The following is a 15,924-nucleotide window of genomic DNA, read 5'->3' on the forward strand; positions in this document are numbered from 1 at the left end:
CCCATTGTCCCCCCCCCCAAATCCCCCCTCACATATACACAACACCAACAACCCAGGGTGTGCTGTAGTCAGCTTTAACTGGCTTGCAGGAGCAAATTGTTCATTTTCAGTATGGGCACTAACATCTCAGAAATTGCCACAGATTAGAACTTGATCGATTATGTATTGATTTATCCACACATAGAGTATAACACTCTGGAGTACAACTCAAACCAGATTAAAAAAAATTGGGAAATATATAACAAAACAATTAAAAACACACTCAAATGCAGGTAATATTAATATGTGGTTTTCTAAGCCAATAAGCAGCCTGCAGGGATCCTTATGTATGGTTTAGAGGCATCTTTTTCTATTTGAGTTTGATACCATTGGTCTAGAGTGACTTAAGAAAGTTTTAAATAATGCAGATTAAACTGAAAAGTGTGTGTGTGTGTGTGTGTGTGTGTGTGTGTGTGTGTGTGTGTGTGTGTAGGTAGTGTGGTGGAGAGAGTACAGCCCTGGAATCAGGAGAACCTGAAGTCAAATTTGACCTCAGAGACTTACTAGCTGTGTGGTCCTGGACAAGTCACTTTAACTTGATTGCCTCTGCGAAAAAAAAAAAAAGAAAAAAGAAAAAGAAAAAAAAGTGTGTGTGTGTGTGTCTGTGTGTGTATCTCTGTGTGCATATATTTCTCCCCATTCCTTAAACATTTATCAGCATGTCCCTACTCTCCACCAACAGGGTATAAAGTTGGAAACCAGTTATTTGGCATACACATCAAAGAACAGATATAGTCTTTGCTTTCCAGGCATTTATCATTAGAGTATATAGTCAGGCACCTAGGTAGCACAGTGGATAGAGTGCCAGGCCTAGAGTCAGGAGGACTTATCTTCCTGAGTTCAGATCCAGCCTCAAATACTCACTAGCTATTTCACCCTGGGCAAGTTACCCTGGGAATTGCCTCAATTCCTCCTCTGTAAAATGAGCTTGAGAAGGAAATGGAAAATCACTTTAGTATCTTTGCCAAGAAAACCCCAAATCAGTTCATAAAGAGTTGGACATGGCTGAAATGACTGAACAACCAAAGAGTACATGATCAGCCTGACAGTTAACAGAAATATATAAATATAAAATTACAAAAATATATTAAGGGGAAATATTCAGTCAACAGCCAATGGTTGAGCATTGACTTCTGTGTAGAAATAACAAAGACCCTTTAATAGTGTATAATCTACACGATAACCTAATCTAATAATTATAATGTATATAAAATAATAATCCAATAATCTAATCCCCGTCATTTATATAACGTTTTATGGTTGTAAAGTGTTTTCACAGGCATCATTTCATTTAATCCTCACATTAATCCTGTGAGGAAGACAGTTCAAAATATTTTTGAACCTTGAGACTTAGGGTGGTAAAATGACTGACCCAGAGTTACAAGGTTAGTAAGTAGCAGGACCAGGATTTAGAGGCAGGTCTCATGAAATGGGTTGACAAATGAACTGAGTTAATCTATGAAAGCTTTCTGGATGTGGTGTGTCTTAGAACTGGATTCAAGGAGGACAGAGGAGAGGAGACCTGTCTCCTAAAATATCCTAGTCCTTTGCTTCCATCTTCAGCCTCCTAACTCTTTTAACCAAATTGTACCATCTAAATGAATCAAATTCCTTCTTTTACGCTGACATATTACTAGCCTTCATTAAAAAATGGGGCTAGTTGGTGATGAACTTTGAAGATCACAGTGAGAAGTCTACTAGCAGTAACTCTGTATGCTATACCAGGATGGTGGGCAGCCACAGGAAGGTAGTAGCCATGGAGTCCTAGAGGGATTGTGGCCCATAGTACTCCAAGTGGTAGAAGAAAAGCCAGAGTCATGACAGTGTAGCATAGTAGGGAGGAAGTCACCTCTAGGGTTTTTCAATCATGGATTTTATTTGTTTTTCAGATCAGAGCAGAAATTATCACAACCTTTGCTCTCTGTGGATTTGCCAATTTCAGCTCCATCGGTATCATGCTGGGAGGTCTAAGTGAGTCTGTATCCTCTAAATTAGCATTTGAAAACACATTAGCTCATGAATCAGGCACAGAAGACCCAGGTTCCATTCTAGGCCTGTCCCTTAACCTGTCTGGATCTCAGTTTCCATGTCTGTAAAATGAAATTAGACTAAAAAAAATGAAATTAGACTACATGATCTCTAAGGTCCTTTCTGGTTCTTCTATTCTACGAATCTTGGTTTTTAAGATTTTATGATTGGTGGGCAGCTAGGTGGCGCAGTGGATAGAGCACCAGCCCTGGAGTCAGGAGTACCTGAGTTCAAATCCTGCCTCAGACACTTAACACTTACTAGCTGTGTGACCCTGGGCAAGTCACTTAACCCCAATTGCCTCACACACACACACACACACACACACACACACACACAAAAGATTCTATGATTGGTTCATGCAACTGAAGTTTGGGATTGACTGTGAAGGGGGCTGGCATCTTTCTACCATGGAGGGGCAGGGATAGTACTGTAGTGTATCTTTCAGGCTACAAGATGCCAGGCTCTCCACATCTCACTTGGGCGAGGCTGTATTTGCCAGCATAATACTTGCTTTTGATAAGGATGGGGAGAAGTCCAGGAAGAACTCAAGGAGAGTTGGCTTTGTATGAACTTATGTGGTGTGGTGTTGTTACACATCAGCGGGGGGTGGAATATAATGACCATCCGAAAGACTCTAGGGTGACTCATACCCATCAATCCAGGAGGGGTGAGGTCCTGCTATATGGATTTTTCTTGAATGTTTGGAATGACTGAATTCTCTAAAATTCTCCCTGCACAATAGGGGCTAGCTAGGGGAGAGGAGATAGGGATTGGCTATGGAAACTAGAGGTTACTATAGGTCCCTGGATCAGAATATTAGGGAGTCAGGGATGATCTTTATGGGGCCAATCTTTGAGATTTGTACCCTTCCGAGCCTTCTCTTATATTTTAGGTTCACATGCCAGGTTCAGTAAAGCTGGTGAGATAGGGTTTTAGGGGAGTGACCCCTCTAGTAGTATTGTGAGTCCATCCATTTAAAAAAAAATTTCTAAGGAACTATTGTGTTCAGGGCACTGGGGAAGATACAGAGTTTAGGTAAAATATAGTCCCTGTCCTCATGGAATTTATAGTCTAGGCTATAGCTTAAAGCTAAATCAACGAAGGAGCACTGAACCACAAGATAACAGTATAGGCGACATCTACTCTCCTCCTTTTTTTTGGGGGGGGGCGCGGGGCAGTGAGGGTTAAGTGACTTGCCCAAGGTCTCACAGCTAGCAAGTGTCAAGTGTCTGAGACCAGATTTGAACTCAGGTGCTCCTGAATTATCCAGGGTCAGTGCTTTATTCACTGCGCCACCAAGCTGCCCCCTCCCCTCCAATTTTTCAGAACTGGAAGCATATTTGGTGAGGAATATTCAGTAGGTATAACTAATGTGATTGGAATTACCTGCCAACCCTGGGTTATTGGATCCCTGGGAGGGAAGGGGACTCAGCTTTTGCCCCTGATCTCTTATTGTCGTCTGTAGCCTCAATGGCTCCCCACCGAAAGAGCGAATTCTCCAAGATTGTGATGAGCGCCCTACTCACTGGTGCCTGTGTATCCCTGGTCAATGCCTGTGTGGCAGGTAAGATACTTCTCCATGGGTAATGGAAGTAGAATGATCTGATTGGAATCCCTTCCTGTCCCTTGGTGGGAGGGCTTTGCCTCCCTCCAAGTACTTCCCTCACTCCACCTACTCCCTCCCTTGAGGGGGTCATTTTAATTATCTTAGGGCAGGGTGGTTGAAGTTTGGATTCCAAAGACCCAGGGATCCTGGTCCCATGAGATACACCTTAGTAGCTGCTTCTTCATCTCTTTCATCTAGGAATCCTTTATGTGCCCAGAGAGGCAGAAGTCAGCTGCTTCTCCGTCCTCAACACAAGTGTCATCACCAGCAGCTACGACACCTATGTGTGTTGTAAGCAGGTCTTCCAGAGGTGAGGTTCTGGGGACCTCAATATGGCTGTTTGGGTTGGGATTTAAGAGGAAGGGAGCAATGCCATGAGGAGCACAGGTCAGTATGAATGGTGAAAAGTAAAGGCACAAAGGACAGGTAGAGTGGTGAGAATTAGGGAGGTATAAAGGGGTGGCTGATTTAGAGTCTAGTAAATGTATTGTTTCTCTTCTTTCCCTTTCCTCATCAGTCTCTGCCTTTGCTGCAGAATGTGCAGGGGACGGGGGTTGTGGATTTGGAGAATCATGTTATTAACTGGTGGAAGTCAGGCAAGGGGAAAACTCTTACTGTCGGACCGGAGTGAAAGGGAAAGGGCACAGAGACCATCATGCTACTTGTCAGCAGGGTATGACTTCAACCCCTTGCCTGATGGCTTCTAAGCATCAGACTAAATAACCCTTGGTTTTCCTTTTTCAGCACGGAACTCGTGGGTACCAGTTCCCCCTCCTTTGCTGGTTTCAGGATGGAGTTTAGCAGAGAGATGTTGACGAATTGCTGCAGACTTTACAACCACACTGCCTGTGCATAGCATGGGTGTCCATTATCTTTTCAGGGTTGTTCTTTTTTTTAAAATAATAAACATTTTTATTGAAAGTTTTGAGTTCCAAATGTTCTCTCTCCTTCCCTCCCTCCCCCCTCCCCTCTCTGAGGTGGTATGCAATCAGATATGGGTTATACATGTGCAATTATGTAAAACATAGTCATTTTGTACAAGAAAATTTGAGCAAAAGAAAAACAATGAAAGAAAGTGAAAAATAGCATGCTTCAGTCTGTGTTCAATCAATATCAGTACTTTCTTTGGAGGTGGATAGTATGCTTCATCATTAGTCCTTTGGGATTGTCTTGGATCATTGTATTGCGGAGAATAGTTGTCTTTCACTGTTCTTCACTGAACAATATTGCTGTCACTCTGCACAACATTCTCTTGGTTCTGCTCACTTCACATCAGTTCATACAAGTCTTTCGAGGCCTTTCTAAAATCATCCTACTTGTCATCTCTTCTTCCATCACCATCATATATCACAGCTTGTTTAGCCATTCCCCAATTGATGGGCATTCCTTTGATTCCCAATTCGTAGTCAGGGCTATTCTTTCTTTCTTTCTTTCTCTCTCTCTCTCTCTCTCTCTCTCTCTCTCTCTCTCTCTCTCTCTCTCTCTCTCTCTCTTCCTTCCTTCCTTCCTTTCTTTCTTTCCTTCTTTCTTTTTTTGTTTTCTTTTTGTGAGGCAATTGGGGCTAAGTGACTTGCCCAGGGTCACACAGCTAGTGTCAAGTGTCCGAGGCCAGATTTGCACTCAGGACCTCCTGAATCCCGGACCAGTGCTCTATCCACTGCATCACCTAGCTGCCTCAGGGCTACTCTTTCAGAGAGGAAAACTCCTTACCTACTAATCCCACTCCTTATTTTCTCTAGAGTCTCCACTTAGCCCTTGGTGAGCTTCAGTGGATTAATATTATACTGCACACTTAAATTACCTATGCCATAGTGGGAATTGGGAGATCAGGGTTCTAGGCCCAGTTATATAATAAAGCTGATTGTGTTAGTTGGATAACAAGTCACTTAAAATCTCTGGGCCTCAGGTCCCTCCTCCATAAAATAAGAGATATGAAATACTAAGGTTAGCAGAACAAGAGATTAGAGAATAAATAACCTGGTCTCAAAAAAAAAAAAAAGAATCAAACAAGCCATAAATAGCTCCCAAAGGAAAAATGACCAGGAGTAGATGAATTTACAAATGAATTCTATCAGACATTCAAAGAATAACAAATTCCTATATTAAATAAATTTTTTGTGCAAGTAGTAATCAAGGGAATACTACCAAATTCCTTCCATGATACAATTATGATCTTATGATCTTGATAGCTGAACTAGGGAGAGACAGAGCAAAGAAAACTCTAGGTCAATATTTCTAATAAATATTGTCAAAGAAATATTGAAGAACATACTAGCAAAATGTTATGGCAACATGTCAGGAATACTAAGTTGATTCAACGTTAGGAAAATATAAACAAAATGGACCATTATTTTAAAAAATAATAAAAATCATATGACTACATTAATAGATGCAGAAAGCTTTTGGTAAAATATGATAACCATTCCTTAAAAAACATTAAAAAGCACAGGAATAAAGAAATGTTTCCTTAATGTGATAAATAGTTTTTATCTCAAGCCAAGAGACAGCATCATATGTAATAAAGAAATACTAGTAGTCTTTCCAATAATATCAGAGATAAAGCAAGAATGTCCATTGTAACCATTGCTATTTGAAAAACTAATTGATATCTTGTTGCTATTATAATACAATAAGAAAAATAAATGAGTAAGTATAGACAGGGAGGAAACAAAAGTATTACTTTTTGAGGATGATATGCTTACCTAACTGGAGAATCCTAAAGGTTCAACTAAAAAAATTGAAACAATAAGTTTAGCAAAGTAGCAAGATGTAGAAAAAACCCTTAAAAACCACCAGTCTTTCCATATTACCAACAAACCCCAGCAGAAAGAGATAGAGAAATTCCATTCAAAATAATTACAGAATGTATAAAATATTTGGGTATCCACCTTCCAAGACACATAGAGGAATTATATGAAAACAACTATAAAATAATTTTTATAGAAATATAAACCCAAATAATTGGAGATATATTAATTGCTCTTAGATAAGCCATATTAATATAATAAAAATGATGATATGACCTAAATTAACGTATTTAGTATTTGGCAGTCAAACTATGAAAAACTTACTTTACAAAGCTAGAAAAATAAAATTAATCTGGAGGAACAATAATTAAAAATTCTCAAAGGAAATAATAAAAAAGTGGGGGAAAGTTGGGACATAGCAGTACCAGTTCTCTTAGTTGTTTCTTTTTGTGAGGCAATTGGGGTTAAGTGACTTGCCCAGGGTCACACAGCTAGTGTCAAGTGTCCAAAGCCAGATTTGCACTCAGGACCTCCTGAATCCAGGACCAGTGCTCTATCCACTGCATCACCTAACTGCCTCAGGGCTACTCTTTCAGAGAGGAAAACTCCTTACCTACCAATCCCACTCGTATTTGGTACTGGCTAAAAAATAGATCAGTGGGACAGATTAGGAACATAAGTTCTAAAAGCAAATAAGCAAAGCAGCATGTTATTCAATAAACCCAGAGAATCCAATTACTTGAATAAGGACTTCTAGCCCTTATTTGACATAAAACTGTTGAGAAACTGAAAAGCACTTTGACAAAAATTAGTTTTTTTCCCCAGAAATTAATTTTAAACAACATCATATCACATACCATAATCAGTTTCAAATCAATATGTGACCTAGATATAAAAGTTCTTATTATGACCTAATATGAATCCAGTGGAAGAATATGCCATTCACAACTATATATGGAGGGAAAGTTTTTCATTAAAAAAAAAGGAATAGAGAGAATAATACGAGATTAAATGAACAATTTTGATTACATAAAATTGAAAAGCTTTTGCATAAACAAAATTCATTTGTTTAAAACCAGAAGGGTAAATTGGAGGAAAGCAACTTTGCAGCAAGTTTCTTTGATAAAACTCTGATATCCAAGATATTTAAGGAATTGATTCAAAGATACAAGAGCAAGATCCATTGCCGTATAGAAAATGGTCAAAGGATAGGAACAGTCAGTTCAGGGAAGAAGAAAAGCAAGCTAACAACCATATAAAAAAAGCTTTAAATCACTGATAATGAGAGAAATGTTCATTTTAAAAAATAACACTGTGGTTCCATCTCATATATATCAGATTGGCAAAGATGACAAAAATGGAAAATGACTATTATATTGAGGGAATGTGATGAGATAGGGCCACTAATACACTGTTAGTGGAACACTGAATTGATATACTCACTCTGGAAAGCAATTTGAGATTAAACCTCCAAAGTCACCAAATTGAGTACCTTTTTATTAATTAATTAATTTTTTTTGGGTGAGGCAATTGGGGTTAAGTGACTTGCCCAGGGTCACACAGCTAGTAATTGTTAAGTGTCTGAGGCCGGATTTGAACTCAGGTCCTCCTGAATCCAGGGCCAGTGCTCTATCCACTGCACCACCTAGCTGCTCCACTGTGTACCATTTGACACAGTAATTCCACTAGTTGGCATGTAGTCTAAGGGGATAAAAGAAAGAGGGAAAGAGCCTATATGTATAAAAATATTCTCTGTAGCACCTTTTTATTTTGGAGCAAAGAACTAGAAAATAAGGTAGCATTCCCATTAATCGGGAAAATTTGAAGAAATTATGATATATTAATGTAATGGAATACTACTATTCTATAAGAAATGATGAAAGGGATAGATTCAGAGAAACCTGAGAAGAACTATTTGAACTGATGCAGATGAAGTGAACAGAACTGGAAGAACAATTTATATAAAGACAACAACAATGGAAAGAAAAACAACTTTGAAAGACTATCAAACTCTGATCAATGAAATGACCAAATGCAACTTCAAAGGAACAAGGATTTACCGTGCTGTCTACCTCTTGACAGAGAGGTGATTAGCTAGAGATGCAGAATGAGGTACATATTTAGACATGGCCAATATGGGGATCTATTTTGTGGCACTATATTCACTTATTACAATATTATTTTAAAATAGTACAAATGATTTAAAAATGCACAGAAGACAACGGAAAGAAGGGTTTGGAGGGGCATACCAACAACAAGACAGCATTTGGAACTAAGATGTTGAATTTAACATATACTTTAGGAAAAAAAGAGCTATCTCTAAATAGTGATATTCATGGTTTCACATACAACATACTTTTTCTATTCTTTGACTATGGAAATATTCAGGGTTTTTTGGTATTTGGAAAGTTGAAAATGACATAAAATCTAAAAAGCAGAAAAATCAAGCTTCAGGGTCAGTAGAGAAGGCAGCCAGCTCCTGGCAAAGTTTTCTCATCATCTTTTGTCTTGTGCCTCTTGAGACTCTCTCCCTGAACACTATTGGCCATAGTATTATATAATAGAAGCACATAGCAGCATCCAGTAGAGCAAGAGCCAGATCCAGAGTTGAGTTGACCCACCAAGATCAAAGACAGAAAGAAAGGTCTCATATATTTAAAAATATTTATAATAGGATCTTTTGTGGTAGCAAAAGAACTGGAAACAAAGACTGGGTAATGGTTGAACAAACTATGGTATATGAATTAATGCAATATTATTATGCCACAAGAAAGGACAAATATGAAGGATTTGGAGAAACCTGGGAAGACTATTCCAAATGGATATAGATAAAAATAGGCACAATTGAAAAGTATACACAATAACATAAAGAAAAATAGCACTAAACATATAAGAATTCAGATGAATGTAATAACCACTCCTGACTCCAGATGGCTGATGATGAAACCTATCTCTTTCATCTCAGTAGAGACATAGTGGTCTACAGATACAAGATAAGGTATATATTGGTTAATGTGGTAAATGTGCTTGACTGTACTACTTGTGTGAGTGAGAGGTAGAAATTATGACTGATTTAAAAAATGTATCAATAAGATTTAGACATAAGAGGTGATACCATAGGTAATTTGGGAGAGGAAGGAATAGTCTATCTTTCAGATCTTTGGAAAGGAGAGCAGTTTATGACCAAACAAGAGATAGAGAATATTATAAAATGCAAAATGGATGATTTTTATTACATTAAATTAAAAAGGTTTGTACAAACAGAAGCAATGCATCCAAAATTAGAAGGGATGCAGAAATCTGGGAAACAATTTTTATGGCCAGTACTTCTGATAAAGGCCTCATTTCTAAAATATATAGGGAACTAAATCAAATTTATAAGAATCCAAGTCATTCCCCAATTGAGAAATGGTCAAAGGATATGAACAGGCAGTTTTCTGATGAAGAAATCAAAGCTATCTATTCCCATATGAAAAAAACGCTCTAAGTCACTATTGATTAGAGAAATGCAAATTAAAACAACTCTGAGGTACCACCTGACAGCTATCAGACTGACTAGTATGACAAAAAGGAAAATAATAAATGTTGGAGAAGCTGTGGAAAAATTGGAACACTAATGCATTGTTGGTGGAGCTATGAACTGATCTAACCATTCTGAAGAGCAATTTGGAATTATGCCCAAAGGGCTATAAAGCTGTGCATACCCTTTGACCCAGCAATGCCACTTTTGGGTCTTTTCCCCCAAAGAGATCATGGAAAAGGGAAAAGGACCCACATGTACAAAAATATTTTTAGCTGCTCTTTTTGTGGTGGCAAGGAATTGGAAGTTGAGGGGATGCCCATCATTTGGGGAATGGCTGGACAAGTTGTGGCATATGAATGTAATGGAATACTATTGTGCTGTAAGAAACGATGAGCAGGAGGAGTTCAGAGAAACCTGGAGGGTCTTGCATGGGCTGATGATGAGTGAGATGAGCAGAACCAGAAGAACATTGTGCACAGTTTCATCAACATTGTGTGTTGATCAACTGTGATAGACTAGATTCTTCTCACCAATCCAATGGTACAAGAAAGTTCCAAAAGACTCATAATGGAAAAGGCTCTCCAAATCCAGAAAAAAAAAGAAACTTTGGAATATGGACGCTGATTGGATCTTACTATCTCTATTGTTTTTGGTGCTGTTGTTTTTCTTTTTTGAGGTTTTTCCTTCTTGCTCTGATTCTTGTATAACATGACTAATGCAGAAATATGTTTAATGTTATATATCAGATTACCTGTTGTCCAGGGTAGGGGAGCAGGGAGGGGAGGGAGGGAGAAAAAATTTGAAATTGGAAATCTTATCTAAACAAAGGTTGAAAACTTTAATTAATTAATTAATTTTTTAAAAAGTAAAAAAAAATGTATCAATAAAATAAAATAATAATTTTGAACTAGAGAATTCCTTACAATTCTAACATTCTATTTACCAGATGCCATCTAAAACTATTGTGTGCAAAGTGAGACTCACATAGTCCCTATAAGTTGTTCCATGAGCAAAGATTTTGGATAACCATTCAAAGGTTTGGGAGATGGGTTGCTTCTCATTCTTCCCACAGTATTGAGGGGTTTGACTTCAATACAACTGTACCAACCCTTTCACCCATTATTAGGCAAGTCTTCCCCAATTTGTTACTTCTTATGGCTGCTTTTACATGGGATCGCAAAAAGCCAACATGGCCTCATCAAGAACAAGACATTCTAGATTAACCTGATGTTTTTTTTACAAGGTTACTGGATAGGTAGATCAGGAGACAGATCAAGTACGACCAGTTCTATACCTAGTTGAGGTACAGAACGAAGAAAAGGGAACTCAGGATGGAAGATCTCTACTTTCTCAGTAGAGTAGGAAGCCAGGTCCTTTGGTGAGAGGGAAGGGGGAGGAAGTTGTTGTAGGAAGTCTGAAGAGAAAGTTTGGGATGGTCGCTATGTGGAGTATGATTGTCAATAAGGAAAGAAAAAAAGATTTCTATGCAAATCTGAGGATCCAGATGAGATTAGATAACATAAACTTGTAGTATGGTTGCATGACTTTTTCTTGAAGAATTCAGCTTATCTAAGCATGAATGGAGAAGGAAGATGGCAAGGGTAACCTAGGGTTGAAATCTGTCAAGGCGGTAATAGATTCAAATGATAGGGCAAGGGAGCAAATGATTTGAGTACTTAATAGTGTATGGTTGAACTAGTTAACTATAGGGTCAATATTGTAGAAAGAACTAAGATCAGAATAGAACTGATGGACTGAGAGAATGAAAGGGTGAAGGGATTGGAGTTACAACAGTGATACTTCTGTCTCTCTTGAAGTTTCAACAGCCCTATCTGTGCCAATAATTTTCACATCTGCCTCTCAAACTTGCACCTGTCACTTCAATTATCATTCTGAATTTCTAGTTCCATCTTGGGTGAATCCTATGGCTGTTACATAAACACAATTTGTCCAAAACTATGTTCATTATCTTTCTCACAAAATTGCGTCTCCTTTCCAACTCATCTTATTCTGTAACATTACTTTTTCCCCGTTCTCCTAGGGGCAAAATCTTAGGGTGATTCTCCACAAGGAATTTTCACCGAGTCCTACTGACTCTTCAGCATGTTTCTTGGTCTCACCCTCTCTCTACCCTATTCCACAGCCATTCCACGCCCATCATCTCCTTTCTGGATTGTCATGGAAAGGGAGGCTCATGAGATCAATTTGATGATTCTCCTGATAAATCAATGAGCTTATGGGGAGGTGAGCTTTTGTCTGGGGTCAGGAAAGCACTTCCCCTGGAGTGTGGGCACTCCCATGTGTGCCTATTGAGAAGAGACAGACAACTCCTGATTATTTTTCAGTGATTGGGTCTAAAACCCAAATGACTGATATTCAGGACACAGACTCTGGTCAGTAGAACTGCCTCTTTATGCTGACCTGGAAAAGAGAGTGACAAGCTATCCTCAGCTCTTTTGTCTTTTCTTCCTTTTGCCTTTTCTCTTCACTCTCCCCAGTCACACCCCCTAGTAGTTAATGGGACATGGGGACAAAAGCATGTGGCAGACATGTGCTTGCTCACATGGCCTCAGGAAAGCTCCTGAGAGTGGCCTTGTCAAGCCCAAGAGATAGCACCAACCAGGGCAATGATAGAGTTCCTATAGAAACATGTGACCAAAGTAAACATGAGTTAGCTCACTCAGTCAGAGAGGGATGGTTCATTGAAAGTTCCTTTTAGAGCAGGGGTCTTAACCTGGGGTCTGTGAAGTTTTGTTGTTGTTCTTGTTGTTTTTTGTGGGGCAATGAGGGTTAAGTGACTTGCCCAGGGTCACACAGCTAGTAAGTGGTAAGTGTTTGAGGCCGGATTTGAACTCATGTCCTCCTGAATCCATGGTCAGTGCTTTATCCACTGTGCCACTTAGCTGCCCCCAGGTCTGTGGACTTTAAAAAAATATTTTGATAACTGCATTTCAATATAATCGGCATCTAGGTGGCATAGGGGACAGAATACTGGTCCTGGAATTAGAAAGACCTGAGTTCAAATCCAGCCTCAAACACCTACTAGCTGGGCAAGTTACTTATCCTCTGTCTGCCTCAGTTTCCTCAGCTGTAAAATGGGGATAATAATAGCACCTACTTCCCAAGATTGTTGTAAATGAGGTATTTGTAAAGCACCTACCACAGTGCCTAGCACATAGTAGGCACAATAAATGTTTTTTCCTTCTTCCCCTTTCCCTTTTCAATCCTATGTATTTTATTTTGTGCATTTAAAAACCTTTTTTTCTGAAAAGAAGTCCATAGACTTCACCAGATTGCCAAAGGGGTCCATCACACACATCCATGCACACATGTACACACATTCACACACAAATGCCACATGTGAACATACACATACACACACACGCATGAACACCCACAATGCAATACCCCCCACAGACACACCCACACCCACCCCCAAAACATATGGACACATGCACACATGTGCACACACATGCATGCACGCATACACATGCACGCACATACCCACATGTGCAGACACGCACACGTACACACAGCCACACATACACACACGTGCACACACGAATGCTCACACACATGCACACACGCAGGAACACACACACACAGAGTTAAGAGCTCCTGTTCTAGGGAGAGAAGGGAGATTTTCTGAGCAGCATTATCTCTTAAAGAAAGAAGAGGATCATTTATGGGACTCTTGCTCCTGGAGCAGCAACTTAGCAGGTCAGGGCACAAGAGATCTAGCCATTCTCGGCTCTGACAGTGAATTACTCTCACAGTACAAATCAGCCTTGTTCAGTATCATATTTCTTGTTTTTCTTTGTTTTCCCACTTCTTTCTGATCATATCTTTCCATCAGGGTTCAGAGACCACTCATGATGCTATGGGGTTGTGGCAGTGGTGAGAGCAAATGAGGGTTTTGTTTTCTTTTATCTTATCTCCCTCACACTCAGTTTCATGCAGAATGGAGGATGGAATCCTCAAGGCTGGTCCTCACTCCACATCTCTACTTTCCTAATCCCAAAATACCTTCCACATATATAGAACTTTATTGTTTTCAAGACTTTTACATGTAGGACATTGTTTGATCTGCTCAACAACATCCAGTGGTAGATAAAGCAGGTGTTTTCATCTCTATTTCATAGATAGAGAAACTGGGACACAGGAAGGTTAGTCAACTTGCCCAAAGCCACACAGCTAGCTAGTGGCATAGGTGGAATAGAATCTGGCTATCTTGACACCTTCCGCTGGGTGTCTTCCTTCTCCATCACCATGACCTTTCCACCTTTGTCAAATGTTAGTTTTCTTTTTTTTTGTTTGTTTGGTTTTTTGTTTGTTTGTTTGTTTTTTTAGTGAGGCAATTGGGATTAAGTGACTTGCCCAGAGTCACAAGCTAGTAAGTGTTAAGTGTCTGAGGCCGGGTTTGAACTCCTGACTCCAGGGCCAGTGCTCTATCCACTGCGCCACCTAGCTGCCCTAAATGTTAGTTTTCATTGAGGGCTGAAAAGGGAACATGCTAGAGAATAAAAAATACCCAATTCATCAGCAAAAGGTTAGGCAGTTGTGGCTATTCCCTTTTCTCCCATCATTCACCCACAGTGGTCCAGATTTTCCAGGATTCCAAAGAGTTAGAGGCAGTTTATTTAGAATGGGCTCTCTCCACCTTTCAAATACCCTCCAAATGCCTGAATGTCTATTACCTAATACCAACAGTATGAAGTTGCCATTTCATTCATATATAGGCTTGGGGTCATAGGCTAAGGAAAATAGATTTAAAGTTAGAACAAATCTGTGTCTAACCAAATCACTTTACAGATAACAAACAGGTCCAGTGTGGTTAAATGACTCATGATTACACTGCTAGTAAGAGTTTGAAATGAGATTTGAATTCAGTTCTTCTTGACTCTAAATCTAGTGTTCTATTCACTGAGGCAGCCACCTCATAGTGCAAGGGTAGGATTTGAACCCAGGACCTTTTAACTCCAAATCTAGCACTCTTCATTGTACCATGCTAGAAACTCTATCTGGGAACAGAAACTCCTTGGTATCCCTCCAGCTTCTTCAAGGAACAGTTTTATGGAGAAAACTCCCCAACAATTAATATAGAGCCCTCCCAACTTACCAACATAACATTTTGTAGCACATTTCAATTTTTCTTCAGCCTATTTGGGATTATACAGGTATTTAAGTAGCAATGATATATAAAAACATGTTCTGAAAAGAATAGCTTCATTACGTAGGTTGTCATATAAAGTGCTTGCTGCCATGTCAGTGGGTTGCTGTTGGTCCCTTATTCCCAGTGGGTAAGTATAGTCAACAGTGAGGGTACAATCTGGTGGGTGGAAAGCACACCTTCCCCCACCACTTCTTCCACCTCCACCTGAAGCAGCCAGGAACATTATAATGGAGGTAAGATATTTGTGGGAACTGGATGAGCAGAGTACCACTGGAGGTGGAGAGAGATGGAGGTAGGAGATGGTGTGGCAGGGGGAGGGGGTGTTTTTGCCAGGCAGCCAGCTCCAGCCTCACTCTGTTGCCTTGGTGACAGAGGAAGGAGGTGATGCTAATTGTTCATAAGCATGAGTGGTGGGCTCTTAGCTTTTTATTATCACCATCCAGGAAGTAAGCCACCTCTTCTTGCCACTGCTGCCACCTTCAGTCGCTATGATGTTCCAATCACTGATTCCCTGCAGGGGCACAGAGCCCAGAGTGAGCACACTTCAGTTTGTCATACCATATCTCTGTCCACCCAACAGTAACATTCTCTCTCTCTCTCTCTCTCTCTCTCTCTCTCTCTCTCTCTCTTTCTCTCTCTCTCTCTCTCTCTCTCTCTCTCTCTCTCTCTCTCTCTCTCTCTCTCTCTCTCTCTCTCTCTCTCTCTCTTGCACACACACATACACACAGCCCTTCCCCCCTTTGTTTTCTACTCCAGATCTTGTTCAGGTTTTCATGACAGAATAGAGAGGGGATTAGAACAGCAA

General features: G+C 39.7%; 1 protein-coding gene across 2 annotated transcripts in view; it reads left to right on the plus strand.

Annotated features, from left to right (window-relative positions):
* SLC28A1 (solute carrier family 28 member 1) overlaps positions 1 to 4,555 on the plus strand; it is a 37,419-nt gene extending 32,864 nt beyond the window's left edge. For both annotated transcript variants that reach the window (XM_043985515.1, XM_043985516.1), the window contains 4 exons: positions 1,929 to 2,010; positions 3,536 to 3,634; positions 3,875 to 3,986; positions 4,421 to 4,555. In XM_043985515.1, coding sequence (XP_043841450.1) covers positions 1,929 to 2,010; positions 3,536 to 3,634; positions 3,875 to 3,986; positions 4,421 to 4,532 — 405 coding nt within the window. In that variant the 3' untranslated portion in view covers positions 4,533 to 4,555. The remainder of the gene's footprint in view (positions 1 to 1,928; positions 2,011 to 3,535; positions 3,635 to 3,874; positions 3,987 to 4,420) is intronic.
* Positions 4,556 to 15,924: the final 11,369 nt, after the last annotated feature.

The sequence above is a fragment of the Dromiciops gliroides genome, chromosome 2 (genome assembly GCF_019393635.1).
Source record: "Dromiciops gliroides isolate mDroGli1 chromosome 2, mDroGli1.pri, whole genome shotgun sequence".
NCBI classification, from domain to species: Eukaryota; Metazoa; Chordata; class Mammalia; order Microbiotheria; family Microbiotheriidae; genus Dromiciops; species Dromiciops gliroides.